Source organism: Megalobrama amblycephala, linkage group LG20 (assembly GCF_018812025.1).
Source record: "Megalobrama amblycephala isolate DHTTF-2021 linkage group LG20, ASM1881202v1, whole genome shotgun sequence".
Classification (NCBI taxonomy): Eukaryota; Metazoa; Chordata; class Actinopteri; order Cypriniformes; family Xenocyprididae; genus Megalobrama; species Megalobrama amblycephala.
Genome location: NC_063063.1, coordinates 25,336,707 through 25,359,930, shown reverse-complemented (window position 1 = coordinate 25,359,930; position 23,224 = coordinate 25,336,707). Strand labels below are relative to the sequence as shown.

Here is a 23,224-nt window from a genome sequence, read left to right as displayed (position 1 = left end):
CCCACACTTTTCTTTCTCTCTTTCTGACATTTAAGACACCTATTTGAGATACTGTTACAAATAATACTATAGCAAATACAACAAACAGCGCACCTTTTTTCCCCATATGTCAAACAGAGGATCAGCGAGTCAAGATGATTGCCAAAAAGCAGTTATTTCTACATCCAGCTGTCTCGACTGTCAAAGACTCATGAGAAGGCTGGGTTTCCACACTCTATCAAATTAAGGAAGATTAACTGTTTTTGGAATTGATGCAGGTAGTGTATACTCAGGTGGCTGACTGGGACGCTAGCATTCCCTAGAACAGTTTAAGCACTAACTCAGAGGTCTTAACAGGATGGGATAAACTGGGTGCAAAACCAAAACTAATTTTATCATCTATCCCTTGAGTGCCTCAGATGGAACCTTGCACAGTCATACTGTAGAAGAGAAAAATGAATAAAAACCTGTGTTACACACAGTGCTCCCCACCTCATTAATAAACGTCTGTATATTTTGAAACAAAATGCACATCGTAATCAGTTTCACCTATATGCAGAAGCTTTCAGTGGCTTCCTCCTGTCTTTCCTCTTAGGTCTATGGACAAGGTTAGATTGAGGACATCTATACTGCTTTTGCTTGCAAACTATGACCCTTTGAGAGAAATCAGAGAACCCGTCAATCAGCAGATTTTAGAATGGAGGGCTTCTATATTTGTGGTACTTTAATTTATTTTCTAACACATTAGCAGTGAAGAATGACATCTGGCTCAGCTCAAAACAATTATAGAGGAATGTAGTAAATCCAAGTGCTGGAATGGTTCTCTGCTTAGTCACAAAATGTAAACTGATATGAGATTCGAGTAAAAAATGTCTCAACAAACGAAACTAATTCACCCAAATTATTGGATGTCCATAAATATATATATATATTCCTATTTTAATAACCTTTAAATGAATGAAGAGACATTTATTGGCTAAGGGGACACTTTTTAATGAACAATTATTACTCTTTGCCTGGCCTTTAATGAGCTGCATGGTAGAGCTTGTTTAGGTCTCTACACTTCTGATATCACATATGCTTCTGGTCCCACAGCAGAGTAACAGGGCAGTCGGGAACATGGCTGACATTTGTTTATGTAAGAAAGCAATCCATCTAATGATAGAGTCATCTTCTCAAAGGGTCTCTGGTAGAGGAGAGCTCAGATGAGACTCACACAGGGAGGTTGCAAGACTCATCTCCAAAGCCAGGCCCATTAGTGTGATCAATGTGAAAGAGAGGGAGAGAGAGAGAGAGAGAGAGAGAGAGAGAGAGAGAGAGAGAGAGAGAGAGAGAGAGAGAGAGAGAGAGAGAGACAGTCTGACCAGTGCATTGTATTAGAGTGATGTACACAGGAAATTTAGAAAGTTTCAATATAATTTCTATCGGCTGGAATCTCTATTTTGTGGACTGGATTTGTGGAAGTCATGTATCATGTTTCCATGAGTCCATTTGAAGCATTTAAGAATCGTCTCATATTTGTCAAATAATATGATTCATGTTTTACATGCATTAGTCATTCTCTGGATGACCCCCATCCCCTCTCTCCCTCTCAATTTTGCCCATCAAAACTTCCTCAAGTTGGATTGAGTCTTGCTGCCTCTTAGAGGTTGGAATGTGTCACACACTTATCACACAAAGATGCGGCGCACACACACAGTTAATCACATTTGCACTTAATTTCAAATCTTATTAATGAACACTGTCACACTTTTACTAGAAATCTATTTTACATTTAGCATCTATTGTTGGCACTCATAAAGGTATAAAATTTTATGTAAATAAGCCACAGCGGTTCTTCGTAATCAATCTTGATCTAAACATTTGAGCAGCATTTTAAATCCGACTCTTAATTTGACTAAGAGCATGAATTATTTGCATTTCCGCAGTTCTGAATGAAAATCCTTCCTCTTTAGTACCGGAAAAACATTTTGCTTGCATGTCTGAACCGCAGATGTGTTTATGTACATTTCCTAACCATTTGCTTAAAATTTGTGTGTATAAATCCTCTCAGTCAAACATGTACTACAGAAAAAGTTCACATATTGTATAAGGCACACTAATCTATCTATGTACCTAATGATCTATATTTCTGGAACAGGACTTGCCTCATATATAAGCAATCAGATTTTTATTGGACAGTTACCTCACATGCCCTTCTGTTTTTTTTCTGCTGTTCTATGACTGAGCTGCATTACCTGCCCTGTATTTTTCCGACAGCACTGGCCGTAAAGATGTCTCTCTCATGCTGAGATGTCCCAAATCCTCACATAAAGCTGTCCAGAGAAAACTGCAGCAAGCCATGGGGGCCCAGGATTCACATTTCTGATGCATAAGAAGTCTTTTTGTGTACTTGAGTTTATGCTTGCTGACCATAAAAACATTGAGATCCTGTTAACAAAAACAAGGAAGAGTGATAACAGCTGTTCACCTCATAAAAAAAACGTATCGCAATTTCAAAATGGATATATCTGAACTTTCTAAACAAATGACAACAGATACTTACAATTATTTGTTGTAAATCCTTGAGTGTGTTTTACAATTCAGTACACTCTATGTTAAGTATCCACAGTTATCTATTATTTGTATATGCTCTTACATTTTTTGATTCAAACCAAATCCACTGTATAATTATGCTCTGAGATTTCCTCTTGTATTACTCAAGAAACAAAAAAAAGTTACTTGTTCAAAAGTTGCAATAACAAAACTGCACTGAGCGAAAGACAGAACCCAAAAATACACAAACACTGGCACGAAATTGGGCAATGAAAAAGTTCTTAGCCTGTGTTTTAAATTTCAGTGGACTGGCTTGTCCTCTCAGCAACAGCGTCTCCGCACATTCCTTTGAAAATAATGGTGGTGCAAAAACATTTGACCCAGGGGGCTTCACAGGAGGATGGCCTGACTATAGTTGTTCCCTCTTCTTTCTGGCCGAAAGGGCCAGGGTGTGATTTGTTAAATGCGAGTCAGCCCCTTCATTGTGTCCTCATCACGGGGACATCTGGCACAAGCAAGCCGGTGTTTTGACTGAGGTCTCCATCTCCATTCTGAAGCAGTGGGCTGTACTGCATTGAAACACTCCTTTGGCTTTCTCATGGTAATGCTGCAAACTACAGGAGCAGATGTGAAACATTTGGTTCTGTTCTTGTTCACTTGTAAAGAAATAATGTGCTGCTTTTACTTTCATTTCACCATGCTGTGTTCTTCTCCTTATTAAAAAAGAAAGAGAATACGGTAACAACAGGGGAAAAAATGACGGTCGTCCTTGGTGGCCTGAAGTGTAATCGTAGTTACAAGAATGATGGATTAAGGAAAAAGCAAAAAAAGAGCCAAATGTTGACGAAATCTGTCAGTGACATATCTGTAAAGAAATAAGATAAATATGAGTGAAAACTGTGATAGTATGAACAGACATTTTTCTCTCTCTCTCTTATATCCGTTCGCACAAATAAAGTGCACACACCCTGTCGATTTGGAGATAATGTTTATAGGTTTAGTCATGCAGTAATGCATGTCTGAAATAATCATATTAAACCATTACCATGACTTTGTAAACACACATTTGCACAAGAGATCAAACAACGTATCAGTTTCATACTACATTTTTCCTCTATCAAATGGCTTATCATATGTTTAGCATTAGTTAAAATTCTATATAATATTTCCAAGCAAAATGACAGCGCATTTTGGCCTGATTTCTAATTAGATTTAGTAAGGGATTTACTGCAAAGTAATGAAAAATCTTAACAACAATATTATAAGATTTATTAGGGGTGATGTTTAAGTCTTAACAGTGCAGTTGCTGTTAAACTTACAATTTCTTGATTCTCTACAACCACCTTGCCTAAACTACAAACCTGTATTTGTTTGGCTAGGGCCACAGGAGCTGAAAGTGACATTTGCTTGGAACACGAGCGTGACCGTTTCTCAACTGAACTGACAGGTGGGCGGGGTCGGTCCTGCTCTTCCTGCATCCTATTGGTTACTGCAATGCGCTCCGGAAAGGTTTGGGGAACCTGATTGGGTCGCAGCATGTCAGTCACTTCAGGTGACGTCATTATGAAGTTAGATACAAGGCACACACGTGTGAGCTACTAGTGCTATGAAAGTTTATCAGAATTTCACAAATCAATTGAAGAAAAGGATGTATTTAAAAAAAAAAAAAATGAAATTTCGTTTTTTTTTACACTTTGGACTCGTTTAAGGGGCTCAGTTCTTTTGGATTAAAACGAATGGGATCATTTACATTAACATTTATAACATAGTCATTTAAAAAAATGCACTAATTAACAGTTTGCATAACGACAACGAGCTTTACATATGCGCGAGGGCTTTTAAGAGAGCGGCGCGTGCGAACTCTAAACCACTTTTGATGCTCTCGAGCTCCAAACTCTGCCTTATTTTTTGATGGCAAGACCGAATAATGCCAGTCTAGCATGGCTGTCTCTCCAACTCATGCCACCCGTGGACCGACATGGCATTTAGCCGCGTCTTTTCGGACCCTCCGTCCAAGAGCATCTTCAAGACCTTCGCGGTCATGCTGCTGTCTATACTTGCGTCTTTATATTTCCTCCACTGCCTCACGGATCGATGCAGGACCTGTATACCCACGGAGAGAAGAGATGCGGGTCCGGTGGAGGGATTTTACGAATCGAAACTTAAAGATTTGGGGTCGCTGAGGAGAAAGAGACTTCTTCAGAAATGGACCTCCACGAGACCTTTGGTGATGAGGCACCACAGCTTAATCCACCGGCTCGAAAGTGACAGTGAAGAGGATTTACCTGAAACTGAGGCAGATAAACACATTTTTCAGTCAAACGTACAGCTGTCAAACACTTTGGATGTAGATTTGGAGACGGGGGGCTCGTATTTTGATACAGGTAAACTGAGTTCGTTAGGTGAGGGCAGTAAGAAGCTGCCTCAGGCGATCATCATCGGTGTGAAAAAAGGCGGGACGCGCGCGCTGCTGGAGTTTCTGCGCGTGCATCCAGATATCCGCGCGGTCGGAGCGGAGCCGCACTTCTTCGACCGTAACTATGACAACGGACTGGACTGGTACAGGTAAGTTCATTTATGATCAGTGATAATGATGCGCCCAACAGTTTAAAAAGACATGCGCTATCATTATTAGATAGGCCTACATATCTTAAAGATGAATCGATTTTCCCCTATAATGACAGAGAAGAAACATTAACATTATCAAAATATAATTATCTTTTTAACCTAATTTAGTTAAATGTAATTTATTGTGTATTATTTTTATATAATCATAATAATAGGCTATAACTCCGTATTAGTAGTAGTAATAAGATTAATAATTAATTAATATTGATGTAGCGCAGGTGTTTATCTTTGTCAGTTGTTGTGGATTGTCAAGTGTTTAAAACACACACACACACACACACACACACACACACACACACACAAGCCAAATCTAAAATAACACCATGAATATTTTTGTAGCTTGTAATAAAATATAATTGATAAGATTAATAATACTATGTTAATTTTGGTAATAAAAAGCTATTAGTGGGTTGAAAAGCATACGGAAATGATTAAAAAACATGCAAATAAAACTTGCTTGGGTATTTTAAACTTAGTCATATTTCATCACATTAAAGGGATAACATAAGCTAAAAGGCATCATAATTTTATTATATATTGTACAATAAAGCTGTTTGAGGTCAATATTGATGAACAAATGAAACAAAAAAGAAGCTATTATTTCACTAAAAGAAGATTCTTAATAAAACAAACCTCTTAAAACAAATATGTATTTCCATCAAACTTTTTTACTAGGCCTATGTAAATTATAATATGTTATAATATCGTAATGTAAGTTTTTTGCTCTTGTTTTATGATTGTATCAGTTTATTGGCCACCAACTAAACTTTATAACTATTAAGATTACATGATGAAAGTGTGAAACACTGAATGAAAGTGTATTTTGTGGTATTTTTACAACACATACACTTACTAAAAAATTTAAGAAAAACAGTTTTCATGTATTTTTGTTGTACTTTTATATGTATCTGTATATTTTCTGCATATGGTGGGTGTGTGTGTGTGTGTGCGGTTCATTCACATATCTTCAGGCTGCTGCTAGAGTTTAACAGCAGCTTGTCTTTTGCCGTTCTGTGTAATGGGGCATATCAGACATCGTAGCTCTGTTATTAAGAGGGATTATGACCGTAATGAAAGGTTACCTGTCTGTCTCCGCAAGGTATATTTCACCACCAGATTTAGTTAACATACCAGCTCATGCAAAATTGCAAAGACAAACTTGCCCGAATACTCTCTTTCTCCTCCAATGGATTATACCTTCTAGTACTTCTTTCTGTCGAAAGCATGAAATGAAACAAATAAATACACAATAAATAAATACATAAATCCTTCAAAAACACTCACATGCTTTCTTTCTTTTTAGCATCACTCTCACACCCTTCTACACTGCTATTCATCCTTTGTTATATCCACGAGGATTCCCATCCATCCAAAAGAGTTGCCAGGATTCTTGGGAATGCGACACACAGTTCGGAAAACAAGCCTGGTCATAAAGCCATCTTTTAGAAAGGGAAGGGCCCTCAATTTAAAATGGCACAAGAAAACAATAACTGCAACATTATTTGCTAGGAATAACAGCATGTGACAGATTACTCGTCCGTTTACAGTATGTCTGCATGAACAACAAGTGTGTTTAAAAAGTATTGGGAGTTCGGACAGTTAAAATGAACACAAAATGAGTGGAATAAATAGAAAATGTTAAGAAGTGTCTTTACTTGAGCTAAAACACTCTGGATGGGTGTCAACTTTCTACAAGACAGGAAAAAATAAAGAAATAAACTACGCGGCCAATGTTTTTCTCTCGCTATTTTTTTTCAAATGAACTGAAAGACATTTCCTGAATTTATGCACAAGGCACGACAGTTTGATGGATCTGTGCAAATGTCTTGCAAATAAAGAAAACAAACATAAAATTACTTTTGCGGCATAAATTCTCACCCTTTGTCAAACCCTCTGGGAATAATTGCGTTTCTCCCGACCGCTGAAGTTATGAATGGGCTCTGTTTTTTCTCTCTCTCTCTCTCCCTGCACTAATCACTGTGTCCAATTTGCTGGAATTATGTGACTCTTTTCAGGCTAGGCTGTGAATGTTTAAACACAGAAACTTCCATCTGCAGGGATGAAGGTCCTTTGTATGTCGTAATGGCTGATACGGACACTGTGAAGGAATCACACAACTTTGCTTCTCTGTGGGAATGTGAGCCGTGTGTGTGTTTTGTCAATTAAGTTGCTCGTGTCCAGTTGGTCCCATTGGTAGTGCAAAATGTCTGAAGAAAAATCTCAAAATCTTTGATTGCCACAAGCTGTGCTGAGCATTTTTGCTAACACCGTTTGTCAAATAACAAAAACGACGTAACGAAAAAGTAATTGCAGCGTTGCAAGACTGCATCTGTGCAACTACAAATATCAGTGTTGTGGTTGCTTGTCAAAACATTACTCACCCATCTGCAGTCAACACAGCAATAGTGAAATCAGATACGCAGTCAGAACATCTGTGAGAGGTAAAACATTGAGTATTAGATTATATACTGTTATGAAAGGCACGCTTTTTATTTGGACTACCGATGAAATAATTGACAGATTTCATCGGCTTCCATTTTGAGAGAGTTCACTGCCAGCTTGCACAAAACTTTCTCTGTCTTGTGCTGAGACAATGCCACTTAAACCTCAAGGCTTTTATTATGGAAATCTGTTCTTTGAGTGCAAAAAGAGATCTGAAAAACTTGATGTAATGAGTGGTCTTTTCTTAAATGAAAGTCTGTTACAATCAAAGCTTCCAGAAACTTCTTGTGTCCAGGGGTGTGTTTTATTGATTAAGTGGCTAGTTGTGTTACATCTCAGATTTGGACAATCATCTTTTACTATTGGTCTCCAACACCTGACTCTTCTAGTAGATGCTGTATTACATAAAGGCACTTTAAAAAGTGAGAAAATTACTAAATATAGTAAACTTTCCAGTGACATTTTACTATAGTCTTAAGGCCCATTCACACCGAGGACGATAACTATAATCATAACGATAAAGATGTGATTCCAAAAATTGTTCTAAATATAAAAGAATAATATTGAGTCCACACCACAACTAACGATAATGGCACAGAGAAACAATATAATTGGAATCACTTTCAGGACAGTTTTTTTTTTTTTTTTCCAGCTGATGAACGATATCAGAATCCGTCCTGCTTTTAAGACCATAAGCATTTAAAGCGGCAGGCAACAAAACCTCAGCACACTTAGAACAGAAAGATATCGTGTTGTTGGTGTGGACACTAATATATTTATCTTTATAGTTATTGTTTTGGTGTTAACTGACCTTCTACTCTACTGTTCAAAAGTTTGGGGTTCGTAAGATTTCTTTAATAGGTTCATAAGATTTTTTTAATGTTTTTGAAAGAAGTCTCTTATGCTCATCATTTCTATTTTAATATATTTTAAAAATGTAATTTATTCCTGTGATGGCAAAGCTGAATTTTCAGCATCTTTACTCCAGTCGTCAGTGTCACATGATCCTTCAGAAATCATTCTAATATGCTGATTTGGTGGTCAAGGAACATTTATCAATGTTTAAAACAGTTGCGCTACTTAATATTTTTTAAGATTCTTTTTCTTTCCTTTTTTTGTAATAATGTAAAAGTCTCTGTGGGCACTTTTGATCAATTGAATGTATCCTTGCTGAATAAAAGAATTGCATTCTTAAAAAAAGAAAATCCTGCTGACCCTAAATGGTGCATTTAAAGGGTTAGTTCACCAAAAAAAAAAAAAATTCTGTTATCATTTACTCAGCCTTATGTTGTTCCAAACAATTTCTTTCATACCTGAGTTTCTTTCTTCTGTTGAATACAAAAGAAGATATTTTGAAGAATGTGGGTAACCAGAAAGTTGATGGTAGCCATTGACTTCCATAGTAGGAAAAAAAATACTGTGGAAGTCAATGGCGACCGACAACTTTTTTTTTTCTTCTTCTTTTTTTTTTTAAATATCTTCTTTTGTGTTCAACAGAAGAGAGAAACTCATACAGGTTTGTAGCAAAGTAAGGGTGAGAAAATGATGACAGCATTTTCATTTTTGGATGAACTAACCCAACTAAATTTCACAGTGTATTGACAACTAATGCAGGGCCTAATTAACCATATGAATAACTATAACACATTCAGATGTGTCACCACACAGAAACATGCCACCTAATGAAAAATATGAATTGCAACAGCCAAATAAATTGGTGATGAAAGAATCTTTGTAAACAAACAAACAAAAAGGATCTAAAATATTATTTCGTTATTTGGTATTGCAATTTTTTGGCATTGCGCTACTTACACACTGAATTTGTTCATAAATTATTTGGGCCACTATACTTGTGGTAAATTGCATACTTCCTTTTAATTATAGCACTGTTTTATATGTGAGGAAATTAAGTAATTACACATCTGGAGAGCTTGTGCACTTTTGTTTCTTTGCACTCTTCCCCCTCGGTAGCCCCTGCGGTGAGGGCTTCTCTCAAGTGGATTCAAGGAACGCATATCAAAGCATAGCCATTCAAACTACATTAAAACCTCTTTAAAAATTCAGGCTAGGAAATGTGGAAAAAATCCTAGGCCACATGTCTGCAGAAACTTCTTTAGGACATTTTTCTCCTTAAACTATCCTAAGCTGAAGTTTGCATTTTGCAAATAAACTAGCCAGCAAAATCACAAGCTCTGTCGACTGCAAACGTCTGTGAACATTAATAGTTTTCTCAGCACAGGGTTTGACTTGTAAAGTTAGTTTGTGATTAAGTGAGTAGCAGGGTCTTAAACACACCTCTGTTTGGAGCTGGGAGACACATCTTTCATCACAGGTGTTGTGAAGAAGCTTTTGGAGAACATGTGGAGAGGTTGGCTAGCCAGTTGGCAGAGGGTAGTGTGAACTTCGCTGGAATAAGGGGAATGTTCTTGAGTGATGCATGGCACAGACTGAGTTCCTTGTACACAGAACATGATGTACGCTTCACACAGCCTGTGGTAACTGGTTTACAGTGCGGTGGCAATGTTCCTGGGAAAATAAAACTCCTGTGTTAATGGAAATATGGACAGATTCACATGAGTACAGTAAAAATTGACTTGTCAGTAATATACATGTGCATTCAACACACTATTTCACATTCGGCCTGGTGGGTTATTTTTTCAAAGAGTTGTCTCAACCCAGCATGATCTCAATCGTATAGATATCTGTATGTAAACTTCTAAAAACAGAGGTTCTTTATTGCCATCTATGGTTCCATGAAGAACTTCCATTGCAAAAAAAGGCCCTATATAGTAGAAAATGGTTCTTCAGGTTATTAAAATGTTCTTCACACAAAAAAAAAAAAAAAAATTGGTTCACAGAAAGGTTCATTGGGGAAACCAATTTGGTTCTTCTCTCTGTATTATGGTAACCTTTTTTGTTTTTGACAGTATTATTATTTAAGAATACTTAATAATAATAATAAAACTCTCCAATATCAGCAAATAACAGATTTGTTACCAATATACTGTTGCATCCCTACAAATTTATTTATAAATGAAATCAAGATTCATCATTTGCAGTCTTTGTTGGGAGGAATTTAATTATCACAAAAGCTTAACAAGTATGAAAAATCACCTACAACTGAAGCAAAAAAAAAAAAAAAAAAAAAAAAAAAAAAAGTTGAGCCTTTTAGAACATGTTGGGTTTCCATGTATTATGAGGACATTCCATAGACATAATGATTTTAATACTGTACAAAAGGTATATTCTATCCCCTAACCCACCCTACCACTAAACCTTCCCATCACAGTAAACTTTCCGCATTGCTACATTTTCAAAAATCATCATTCTGTAAGATTTCTAAGCAGTTTTCCTCATGGGGAACAAAAAATGTCCCCACAAGGACAAGGATTTCGGATATCGCCACCCTTGTGGGGACATTTTGTCATTGTAGGGTATACCTGAACCACTACACTTTTCATAATACTAATGAGATCAAAAAAGTTTTTTGCTGAACTCAAGGTGCAAGAAAAAAAAACAATTAAGAACTTTTATTATTAGCTATTATATACATCTCAGACACTAAGCTACACACACCTATAGAGGTGCCTCGTTCACCTGCTTGCACACACACACACCTGCATGTGCTTTATTAGATCATTATAGTGTTTTCTACCTGAGCCAGCCTTGGGGCAGGTTGTACTGTAATGTTGTAGTGCTAGGATGACATAAGCCAGCTGGGACATGAGATCACACTGAACAAAGAGACCCCTGTGCGTGTGTGGAGGCGTTTGATCTGGTTTGGCTAGGGGCACCGCTGTGACATGATCGCTCAAGTTACTGCAAATATACAAAGAAACACTCTCATCTCTCTCTTACGAAGTTCAGTAGACATTTAAATAGTTAGATTACATAATTACAATTTTCCAAACACTCAAAAAAAAAAAAAAAATAGAGGTATGCTAATCACATTTTGCTCAAAGCATGACTTTTCCCCACTAACGACTCTGTTACCAGTGTAAAATTGCACATGTAAACAGACTCCTTGACTAAAATTGACTAAAAGTTGATTGTTTATTTTGTAAAGCAAGATGCCAATAACTAAACCTTGAGCCATGTTAGAACCTTGTGATTTACAACGAGAAGCTGAGAGTATATAAATGTGCTTGTTTGTGTGTGTGTACAGACATGGGTCACAGGAAGGTGCATAACTTTTATATCTAGGTCATGTTTGGAGGTGAGAGGGGTCAGTAACTGGATCTGTAAAGTGAAAGAGTTTGACTTGGCTTCAGGAGGGTGACAATTAATGTCAGGGGTACAACTGTGAGAGGGAACTCAAGAGGTCTCTCAACTCTTGTTCAGAGAATGTGTACGCATGCAATCTGATATACACATTGATAGACTATGGCTGCGTATGGTCAACTACCTCACATACAATAGACATTGCGATACATGTGTCACGATGCATCGCTGCGTCATAACTGGATCACGGTTAAAACAATGTAAAGCAGGAGAAAGACTCTCACACATTTCGCTTAACTTTCGTCCATTATGCCAATTTCAAAATTAGTGCTTATTTAGATGACAGGCTTTTTCATTAATTGAACTGTAGGAAAATATTTATTAAAATGTTAGTATAAAAAAAAAATCTCAATGTTTGCAAAATATATGCAAGCCAAGTAAAATCTTGGTAATGGGCAACAATGAGTTTTTGCTTAAACCACAAGACTTTTCCTTAATTAAAGATTAGAATTTAAGAACTTTAAGTGATAACTTTGTTAAGCATAATCAGTGTTTTTAGTGTTATCTTAGGGCTTGACTATCTTAGGGCTACTATAAAATGTTATATAGTAAATATATTGTGATTTTTTTTAAATAATGCATTTATATTTTAGATTCTTGTATTAATATATTAATACATCCTTAGATTATTATATGAGCAATATCACACAAATAGCAGTGTGATATGGCTGTATATCAGCACGGCTGTGATTCGGCCGTAGGTAATCACAGCATGCTCATATACAGCCATATTCCACGGCTAAGAGTGTGATATTGCATTTATACAACAGTTCGACCGCACAAGTGTGTAAATAAATAAGAACAACAACTGTGTGTCTTTAAAAACCCTCTTTTGTGAGGAACTACTTCTTTCCACCATGGATTCAAATCTCAAGTTGACAGTTTAACAGTTGAGTCCAAGCCTCCGTTCTAATTCTAAATTCTAATTCTAAAACATCACTTCAGAACTAGTAACAAAGGAAAGTTGAGTCGCTTCATTGAAGCTTTTTGTATTTTCTAGATTATTATGGTATTATGAGAGCGAGATCGACTAAAAGAGTGTATTACCTGCATCTGATATAGCATTCATTCTTCAGGTCGATGTCCATAATATTATATCCATTATAAAAAATGCCTGCTGAAGAAAGTGATATCTTTGTCTTTGTCATTTTAAAAGTTAAGGGGATTTCCCACAGCACTAAACAACTTCCTTGTTCTGACTCACTTATAAAGAGAGTCCTTGCTGCCATCTAATATAAATAATAATGTAATAATGTAACTTTCACTGATAATATTGACGGACCCTTATTCAATACCAATATATAAAATAATATTTACTGAACAACATTATTTAAATTAACAACAATGGCCATTGTAAAAGGCATAAACAAAAGCAAACTCTATACACAATCAAATAAATAAAAAATACAAGCAAACAATTCAGTCAACATAAAAAAGTAGTGCTCTAGTACAAGATATAAATATAGCCTAAATATAAAGTTATGAAACTTACTTTTCCCCTTAACCCAAATCGTTTTGCTCTGGAACAAGTAATAGATTAATAAGACCAAAGATTGCCTGTTTGATATACCCCAAATTAATTATATCTCATTTAATTACTATCTACACAAGAGTCAGAGGCAAATTCACAAAGAATGGCCAAGATGAAGCTGTTCTCTGTGGGTACATGAGCGTTGAATGGCCGCTGACGGCCTGGAGCTCGCATCTGCGAAAGCATCTAAACAATTTTGCTCAACCGCTATGAAAGTCGCCACAAGTGGAGTGATACAAACAGTGAAAAGGTACCAGTGCTGATACTGGGAGAATATCGCACATCAGATTCGAGAACCAGAAAGAACTGTTGTATAAAATATAATAATGTAAACTTAAAACAAACTAATACAATGATCTAAAGTATATATTATGTTATAAAAAAAACAATATATCATTTACAATATAATATTTTATGATAGCACAATAGGCATACATCCACAGTATTGCCACATATTTAAGACCCCCCCCCCCCCCCCTCCCAATACACACACACACACACACACACTTACAACAAGTGTCTTATGACTTTCTCAGCAGAACACACATTGTGTTAACCCCCTCAAACACACACACGCAAACAACCTCTTAAGCAGCTGATCCCCAGAGCCGTTTGGGGGGCCAGGGCACAGTGCTGGCTGTCAACAGCTGCCTGAAAGGCATTCTGGGAATCCAGCCCCAGTGGGCACTGAAGAGAGAGAGCAGGTGTAGACTGCTCCACAGACACCTCCATAAACACACACACACCTGATACCATTTTCTGCCACAGCTACAGTACCTCACAACCTGAACACCGCTCAGCAGGACACAACTTTGCAACTAAGATGAGAGCAAGCAGGCTTTGATAAAGAGTGGGAAAAGGGATTGATAATTTGCAGGTTACAGGTCACATGGAGCAACTCTAAAAGGCGAGAGATGTCTGCCATGGGAGTGACCCTCATGCAGACACAGATGGGAATGCAAGAGATCAGTTACTCACAAGTCGGGTGTCACCACTTGTTTATGTTGTTCGATTTGTGCAAGCTTTGATCCCGAGAAAACAGTTAGGCCTATTTTTAACTACAGAGATGGTGTCTAGGCAACTTTTTATATTGTATGGCACAGCATCGAAGTGCAGTAAGACACTTGTGCATCCAAAGGCTCCATCCACATTACATCTTGAGACCAGCTTGCAATTATTTATTTATTTTTTTTTTTTTAGAAGAAAACCCAAATTGAAAATTCTGCCAACATTTACTCACCCTCAAGTCATTTCAAACCCTACTTTCATTCTTCTGTTCAGAACAAAAGGTGATTTTAATGAATATTCTGGTCACTCTTTTCAATATAATAAAAGTAAATGTAGTCTGAGGATGTCAAACTCCAAAATGATGAAAAAGCATCTTAACCCTTATATATTTTTTTTTTTAAGTTATGATTCTAATGGCAGATTCAATAAAATTTACCATAAATCACTTTATGAAAAACTTTTAATATTAAGTCTTCTCTGTGAATATTATAAACACTATTATTTTTTTGACATTTTTAAAAACATTTGTAACAACCTTTTTGGGAAAAAAAAAAACAAACAAAAAAAAAACTTCTGCATGCTTTCCTGAAGCTCAAACAGTTAGGCATGGCGCTTCCACCACAAAAATCCTTGGTTCAATTTCCAGCTAATTGAATATGCATGAACTGATAAAAAAGTATGCCTTCAATGCAGTGTAAGTTTCTTTAGATAAAAGCATCTGCCAAAATGAAATGCATAAATGTAAATGTAAATACCCCCAGAGGGTATTTGAGAAACTGAGATACATCTAACTACATCAAAATGTAGCTGTTTTTTTAATTTGGGTCTGTGCAGCTGCCTTTAAACATTAAAGGATGCGAGTCAAATTGACCTGCAATCATCATTATCGTAATATAAATTTTGTACGCACATTCCTCAAAACATCAGTGTGTTTACGGGCATTTTCATGACTCCAAATGTGAGAAAGTCACTATTTTAAGGAGAACATCATAGATTTCACAGTATTTCAGTATTTCAAAAAAAAAAAAAAAAAAAAAGGAGGTAAAATTTAACCTAATTAAAAGTGTTTAATGCAACTCATGCACTATAAGTCTTCTGAAATCATACGATAACTTTGTGAGAAACAGACCGAAAGTTGCTATTCTCTGAAAGTCATACAGGTTTGGAATAACATGAGGTTGAGTAAATCCCTTTAAGTGGTGTTTACATTTGCAGCGATTCATAGTGATAAAGTGACTGTTTTCAATAAGAGTTGGTGATTTTAGGTAACATGAGCAACAGGTACTTGTGTGATCCACCTTCTAAAACAGTTGGATAATCGAGGAGAAACCTGTAGCAAACTAGCAACCAACAGTACTGCAACATGGTGACCTCCATCTAATCTCTGTCAGCACAAACGCACCTTTACTGATTCTTCAACGTGTGAATTACTGCATAGCCACACAAAGTTACAGAAAGAAACAAGTCTTGATAGAATACATTAACAGCAGCTGCGTTTGCTCAATCTTGTTTTACCAGTGAAGACGTCATCGTCATCTAAGTGAAGGCATTTTATTGCCACAAAATCGTGAAACCTTCACAGATATACAGAGCAATTTATTCAACAAGCTCTCAAGGGCATGTCTGTGAATGTAAATATTTGTTAACTTGCTTTGAGCATTGTGGAACTACACTGGTTGATGTTTTTGTATATTTGAAAGCAAACTAACCTAGGGCGGTTCTCAATGTATCAACCAAAGCAGCTCAAAAAAAACCCTCAGCACTCGCAGCAATTTAGTGTCATTTCATCTTCCTCTGCAGATTCCTCTCTCTCTTTCCTTAGAAAAACCTCGAAAGTGGTAGCAAAGTGTTATCCTGTTATAAAGAAGTTGAAATAGTACACCAAGCACTTGGCAGTGGAAGTGCATGTGGGTTTATGTCCGTGCAGAGCCTGCAGGAACAATGCAAAGGGAGTCTGACAATATAAAGGATCCGCTGATGTCTGTGAACTAGACCCAAAACTACCCACAAAAAACAACAACTACAATAGATCAATCCTGCAAAAGACTGCATGTGAGCAAAGCTGTCGCTACAGCAAGCCAAAAGACGGTACCAAGACCAGACACAAAGAGAGAGAGAGAGCGGGATGTTGTGGGTAAATGATGCATGGCAAGAGGACATACGTGTTACGGGCCTCAATGGGGCGGAATGGTGGAATAAACCCTTTCCGTCGCATGATGGATTTCACTTTCCCAGTGTGCAGGCAACAGCTTTATCATAGGAGAGAGAGAGAGTGCAATTTTCCACCTTTAGATAGACATGAGAGAGAGAGAGACAAAAAATAGATAAGTAGTTCCTTTTCAATCCTGAAATAACTGTTAAAATGCTTAAAATTAGTAGAATAAAAACATTTCTGGCAAGATTATATTAATAAGTAACATTTAATATCTTAATCATCTGGTGAAAATTAAATGTAGACCCATTATATCCACTTCCATTCATATGAATGCAGCACAAAGGCCTCTTTTAAAATGCATAAGTAGTCTTTTTCTTGCGTTTTTGGCATACTTTGTTCCACGGCCACATTTGAAATATTATAAGAGCTGTTTTAAACTATTAGTTTGCACTAGTGTTGATGTGGTTCATATTGTTTGGTGTTTAACGCTGTGGGTGTCCTGAGAGCTGCAGTGTGTAATGTGTGTGTTATCTTTCCATGTGACCCGTGCCAGCAGTACAAACCATGCCAGTCCTGTGGTGTCCCTACGCCACTGTGAATCAGAGAGAAAACAAGACAGAGAGGGGGAACTGCATAGAAATGCCAAGTGAAAAATGTAATTGTGTGTGGGTCAGCCCAGTTTAACCCATTTTCTTTCCTTGTGTACTTCTGCCTGCAAGGCAAGCTCTGAAAGAACAACCAAAAAAATAAACACATCTAGAACAAATCTATTCACAACTTACCGTTTTTTTTTTGTTTTGTTTTTAAGAGATTCATATAATATCAGAATTACTGTATGAGTTTTCAAAATACAAAGTTCTGTCATGAAACTCTAGATGGCACAGGCTATTAGGTCTTTTAACTCAACCTGCTCGTAATCACGTCATTATCTATAGGGCACAGCTGGTTTTGTTCCTGCTGTATCAGCAGCCAATAAGCTTGCGTGCTCAAGCTTCAAATACATGGGTAGCACTTGCATTAGCAGTGCAGCACGCTTCAGAAACCTTCCACCTTCCCCAGCTCCACCAGTATAGATCTGCTACGGGTAATTCATGTACGCTATATTGTACAGCAGAAGCATCTCTTACTTGCTCACAGCAATGTGTTGTGTATGTATTGGCAGTAGCAAGTCCTGTACTTGCTCTGCAGCATAGCAGATCTATTCCGCCAAGACCAAACATACAACATTGTCATACCCATTACCATACCAAACACTCCGAGAGTTGCCATGCAGAACTAGAGTTGTCACAATAGCAAAATTTCAGTAGTCGGTACAAATACCAGTTAAATTTCACTGTTCGCTGTACCAATTTCGGTACCAGAGCAAAAACTGTTGAATTAAAGGTGCCCTAGATTATGTTTTTAAAAGATGTAATATAAGTCTAAGGTGTCCCCTGAATGTGTCTGTGAAGTTTCAGCTCAAAATACACCATAGATTTTTTTTTATTCATTTTTTTAACTGCCTATTTTGGGGCATCATTATAAACGCGCCGATTTATGCTGCGGCCCCTTTAAATCCCGTGCTCTCCGCCCACAGAGCTCGCGCTTGCCTTAAACAGTGCCGTAACAAAGTTTATACAGCTAATATAACCCTCAAAATGGATCTTTACAAAGTGTTCGTCATGCATGCGGCATGCATGCGTCGGATTATGTGAGTATTGTATACTGTTATATTGTTTACATTGATTCTGAATGAGTTTGAGGCTATGCTGTGTGGCGAAAGCAAACATTACACATTGCTGGAGAGATTTATAAAGAATGAAGTTGTGTTTATGCATTATACAGACTGCAAGTGTTTAAAAATGAAAATAGCGACGGCTCTTGTCTCCGTGAATACAGTAAGAAACGATGGTAACTTTAACCACATTTAACAGTACATTAGCAACATGCTAACGAAACATTTAGAAAGATAATTTACAAATATCACTAAAAATATCATGTTATCATGGATCATGTCAGTTATTATTGCTCCATCTGCCATTTTTCGCTGTTGTTCTTGCTTGCTTACCTAGTCTGTTGATTCAGCTGTGAACATCCAGATGTTCTGCCCTTGTCTAATGCCTAGAATATGGGCTGGCATATGCAAATATTGGGGGCGTACACCCCGACTGTTACGTAACAGTCGGTGTTATGTTGAGATTCGCCTGTTCTTCGGAGGTCTTTTAAACAAATGAGATTTATATAAGAAGGAGGAAACAATGGAGTTTGAGACTCACTGTATGTCTTTTCCATGTACTGAACTCTTGTTATTTAACTATGGCAAGATAAATTAAATTTTTCATTCGAGGGCACCTTTAAGTACTTATTGTCCCATTTTGTCTCATACAGTGCTTATCAGTGTCAATCGCGCAGGATGTCAACCCAAAAACTTTGTAGTGTACTTAGCAGCATGAAAAACTAAACTTGTATTCAGATTGTGAATGGTAATAAAGCAAAAAAAGAGCCTCCCTTTATAATCTGTCAGTCTCTAAAGCGCAAGCTCACTGAATTTTGCACTCTCATGAAAACTGCCGTTATAATAAAAAAAGCTGTCTTAATTGTATAATGAATCTCCCATTTACATTGTGTTTACACTCATGCATTAAGCCTATTCTGATTAACTTACTGACTAGCACCTCTGATAGGTCATTGCGTTCACATGCTTAACAGATATAAATGTGATTGGCTACACTGCTTAACACTTGTAAAAACATGCTATAAATAAAAATACTTCTGATGCTCAGAAAGCACTCAAACAAACAAGAGCATTTGAAAGCAGCGTCTATCGGTACTACTGGTACTGCAAAAATACTGGTACAGTCAACTTTTCTTTTTTTTTAGTATGACTGGTACTGATAGTATAGGTATGTTTGACAACCCTATTCCAAACAGTAAAAACATTTAGTTTGTTGTCTCACAATAACATATTTTTAATGAAATTGTTATATGATGTGAGTCCATTTGACAACTTGCATCATACAAAACAAAGGAAAGCTAGGAAATGTATTTAATCATTTATTCAATGTTTTTGTTTTTAAAAAAAAGCAATTGGTGATCAAGTATTTTTTTTACCATTAGCAAAGCCAAACATTTTTCCATAGAAACTAACAATTTTGAAGGCAATCTTCAAGTTCTCATAATAACGGTGACTCTTGAACAAACTATAAATTCAGTAGTATATAAGCATCGATATAACACATTGATGTTAGCCTTGTCATAATTCTGCTGTAGTTCCCAATCACAGGCAACATAATCCACAATATGTGCACATATTGCTTTTATTTTTAGCCACTGATGTGTTCGTGTTCGAGGCATATTGTTTTGACTTTAGAAATGAATTTGGGAAATGTATCATGGCAGTTGCAGTCTAATCCAGTGTTACAGAAACATGCAAGAAGACTTGCGCACACCACAGCTCCAGTAACAGACACTTGAGGGTTGGCAGTCTCAGCACAACTGGGCTGATCTCCCACACAAACACACAAAACAGAAAGAAAGAGAGACGTCTGTGGTAAAGAAAGACATCATATACCTCACCTATGAATGGTGTATTAATCCTTATTCTTGTGGTAAAATCTCTCAGGTGGCCATCGTCTCTCTAAACATACAAGCACTGTACAGATGTTAAAGTCTGCACACGGTGCAATAAACCATGTTTAGGTGTTTAAGGTGTTAGTCTGAATATCATGTAATCCCTACCGCAATATCCTTGGATTTATGATGCATAATTAGCAGGTTGGGATGTTCCAACATTCTTTCCTTTGTTCTTACGTATTCTGCATACATTTCAAGAGATGATCTCTGTTGTGGTTTAAAGAGTCTCATAATTCCCAGAAGAGAGACTGCACACTTTTTACTGGACTCGTTTCAAGATCCAATAGATGTTCTTTTGTGTATAATTCACAATGTAGACATATAACATGAAAAGTCTATGTGCATAGCATATGTTATGTTAAAACCATTCATCCTCTTTATGAATATACGTTCAGCCAGACGTAAGCTCACCCTACTAGTCGGTACGGCTAGCAGACAAATCAGTCATCAGGAGAGAGTGACCCGCTCTGGCACCGGAGCACTGACGAATGAAGCCCACTGGCAGAGCTTGGCTCTTTTGCATAAAGATAGAGTGTGGGCCTGTGATGGATACTGTAACCACAGACTCCTCAGACGAGGTCCAGTAATTTAATGAGTCCCAAACTGAACACTTCTAATTGCTAATGGAACCAGCTTTGACTCACCATTAAACAGTCTGGAGGAACTCTGACAGAACGTTGTGTCTAATTGATGGAGGAGAAGCACTTCTTTGCTTGTTTTGCTTTCTTGTTTGTGAAAAATGAAGCATTTATGGGACATTGATTATACTTGCAATAAAGTGAAAAAGGTGCTGTGTTTGTTAAAAAACAGAGCAAAGAAGAAAATACCAAAGGGAACGATTAAACACTAAGACTGATTTCTACTTATTTTAGTTACAGGGTTTCTACATTTTCTAACCAATGAAATTCCATGACTTTTCCAGTAATTTCTTAGTCAAGGATTTTTAAAATACTTTTTTTCAGAGATCATACTCACAAAAAGTCTATAAAATAGCCAAGAAAAAATGTATATGTGACCCTGGACAACAAAACTAGTCGTAAGTCGCATTGGTATATTTGTAGAAATAGCCAACATTGTATGGGTCAAAATTATCGATGTTTTTTTTTTTTGCCAAGTAAAGATCATGCTCCATGCAGATATTTTGTGAATTTCTTACCGTAAATAAATCGAAAATTTATTTTTGCAATGGCATTGCTAAGAACTTCATTTGGACATATTAAAGGTGATTTTCTCAATATTTTGATCTTTTTGCACCCTCAGATTCCAGATTTTCAAATAGCTGTATCTCGGCCAATATGTCCTAACAAACCATACAATAATGTTTATTCAGCTATGATTTAAAAAAAAAAAAAAGACCCTTATGACTGGTTTTGTGGTCCAGGGTCACATATAGACTATAGACATCTCCATGACTTTTCCAGTATTTTTTTTTTTTTATTATTATTATTATTTCTAAAAGCTTTTTAAAAACATTTTATAGATTATCGCACTCACAAAGAGTAATTTCTAGCCTAAGAATTTATTCAGAGCATAACAAGAAAAATATATATAGACTTCAGAAATGTCCATGACTTTTCCATAACCTTTATTAAAGGATTAGTCCACTTTTAAATAAACTTTTCCTGATAATTTACTCACCCCCATTTCATCCAAGATGTCCATATCTTTCTTTCTAAGTTTGCAAGTTCCAAGTTTTCCATTCCAAGTTCCAAGTTTTCCATTCCAAGTTTTTGATGAAAACATTCCAGGATTATTCTCCTTATAGTAGGCACTTCAATGGGCACCAAACAGCTGAAGGTCAAAATTTGTTTCACTGCAGCTTCAAATTGTTCAACACGATCCCAGATTAGAAATAAGGGTCTTATCTAGTGAAACCATCACTCATTTTCTGAAAAAAAAAAATGAAAATTATATAAGTTTTAACCAGAAATGCTCATCTTGAACTAGCTAAGCTGCTAAGCATATTACTGCCCTCCACAGGTCAAAGTTTGAACTAATTGTTATATACTATTGAACTAGCATATTGCATATAAAAATTTGTTCAAACTTTGACCTGTGGAGGGCAGTAATACAGCGTCTACACTGCTGGAATTCAAATAGAGAAGAAGAAGAATAGAGCTAGTTCAAGATGAGCATTTCTAGTTAAAACTTATATAATTTTCAATTTTTTTTCAGAAAATGAGCGATGGTTTCACTAGATAAGACCCTTATATCTCATCTGGGATCGTGTTTAACAATTTGAAGCTGCAGTGAAACTAATTTTGACCTTCAACTGTTTGGTGCCCATTGAAGTCTACTATAAGGAGAATAATCCTGGAATGTTTTCATCAAAAACTTTAATTTCTTTTCGACTGAAGAAAGAAAGACATGGACATCTTGGATGACATGGGGGTGAGTAAATTATCAGGAAAAGTTTATTTAAAAGTGGACTAATCCTTTAATTTGCATGAACTTTTCCAGTTGCACTTTGGAAATTTTCAGTTTTTTTCAGGACCAAGTGTGTAATTTCTACAACACCAAATAAAATTGCAATGTTTTCTTTGAGTATCCCAACTTTGCTCAACATAACATCATAGGACTGGATTAATTGTCTAAGCCAGAGGTCTCCAAACTCGGTCCTGGAGGGCTGCTGTCCTGCAGAGTTTAGCTCCAACCAGCTCCAACACACCTGCTTGAAATTTTCTTGACCTTGATTAGCTGGTTCAGGTGTGTTTAATTGGGGTTGGACTAAACTTTGCAGGACAGCGGCACTCCAGGACTGAGTTTGGAGACCCCTGGTCAAGGCAATGTGAGACAAGGAAGTGTTCCTGCTTTTAACTTTCAATTACTTGTAGTGTAGTTATAAAGCAACTACATCTAGACGCAACTGCATTAGATCGAAAATTAATTTAATTAAAAATTGTTTGTCTGGTGGAGTCAAACAAGAATCAAATGGAAACCACTAGCTTGTATGACCTCTTCACGACCTGGCCTACAAGCCTTAAACATTTAATAATGCTCAGACCGCACACTATACTGTATATCCATGTCATTCTTTTGAGAGTGAGTGTGAC

General features: G+C 36.7%; 1 protein-coding gene and 2 long non-coding RNA genes across 8 annotated transcripts in view; 1 reads left to right on the top strand and 2 right to left on the bottom strand.

Annotated features, from left to right (window-relative positions):
- The window catches only part of LOC125255245, a 31,168-nt gene extending 26,213 nt beyond the window's left edge, over window positions 1–4,955 (bottom strand). For 5 of the 6 annotated variants that reach the window (XR_007181857.1, XR_007181858.1, XR_007181855.1 and 2 more), the window contains exons 1-3: window positions 3,876–3,990; window positions 2,525–3,379; window positions 2,217–2,409 (exon numbers count right to left, since the gene is read on the bottom strand). This is a non-coding gene — a long non-coding RNA (uncharacterized LOC125255245). Of the gene's footprint in view, window positions 1–2,216; window positions 2,410–2,524; window positions 3,380–3,875; window positions 3,991–4,841 lie in introns of those variants that run through there. The other variant, XR_007181856.1, reaches the window with a different exon arrangement.
- The window catches only part of si:ch211-216b21.2 (heparan sulfate glucosamine 3-O-sulfotransferase 3A1), a 46,213-nt gene continuing 27,277 nt past the window's right edge, over window positions 4,289–23,224 (top strand). Inside the window, exon 1 of the mRNA XM_048170295.1 lies at window positions 4,289–5,079. Coding sequence (XP_048026252.1) covers window positions 4,493–5,079 — 587 coding nt within the window. The 5' untranslated portion in view covers window positions 4,289–4,492. The remainder of the gene's footprint in view (window positions 5,080–23,224) is intronic.
- The window catches only part of LOC125255247, a 44,888-nt gene continuing 28,112 nt past the window's right edge, over window positions 6,449–23,224 (bottom strand). Inside the window, exons 4-6 of the long non-coding RNA XR_007181867.1 lie at window positions 16,567–16,690; window positions 9,880–10,110; window positions 6,449–7,574 (exon numbers count right to left, since the gene is read on the bottom strand). This is a non-coding gene — a long non-coding RNA (uncharacterized LOC125255247). The remainder of the gene's footprint in view (window positions 7,575–9,879; window positions 10,111–16,566; window positions 16,691–23,224) is intronic.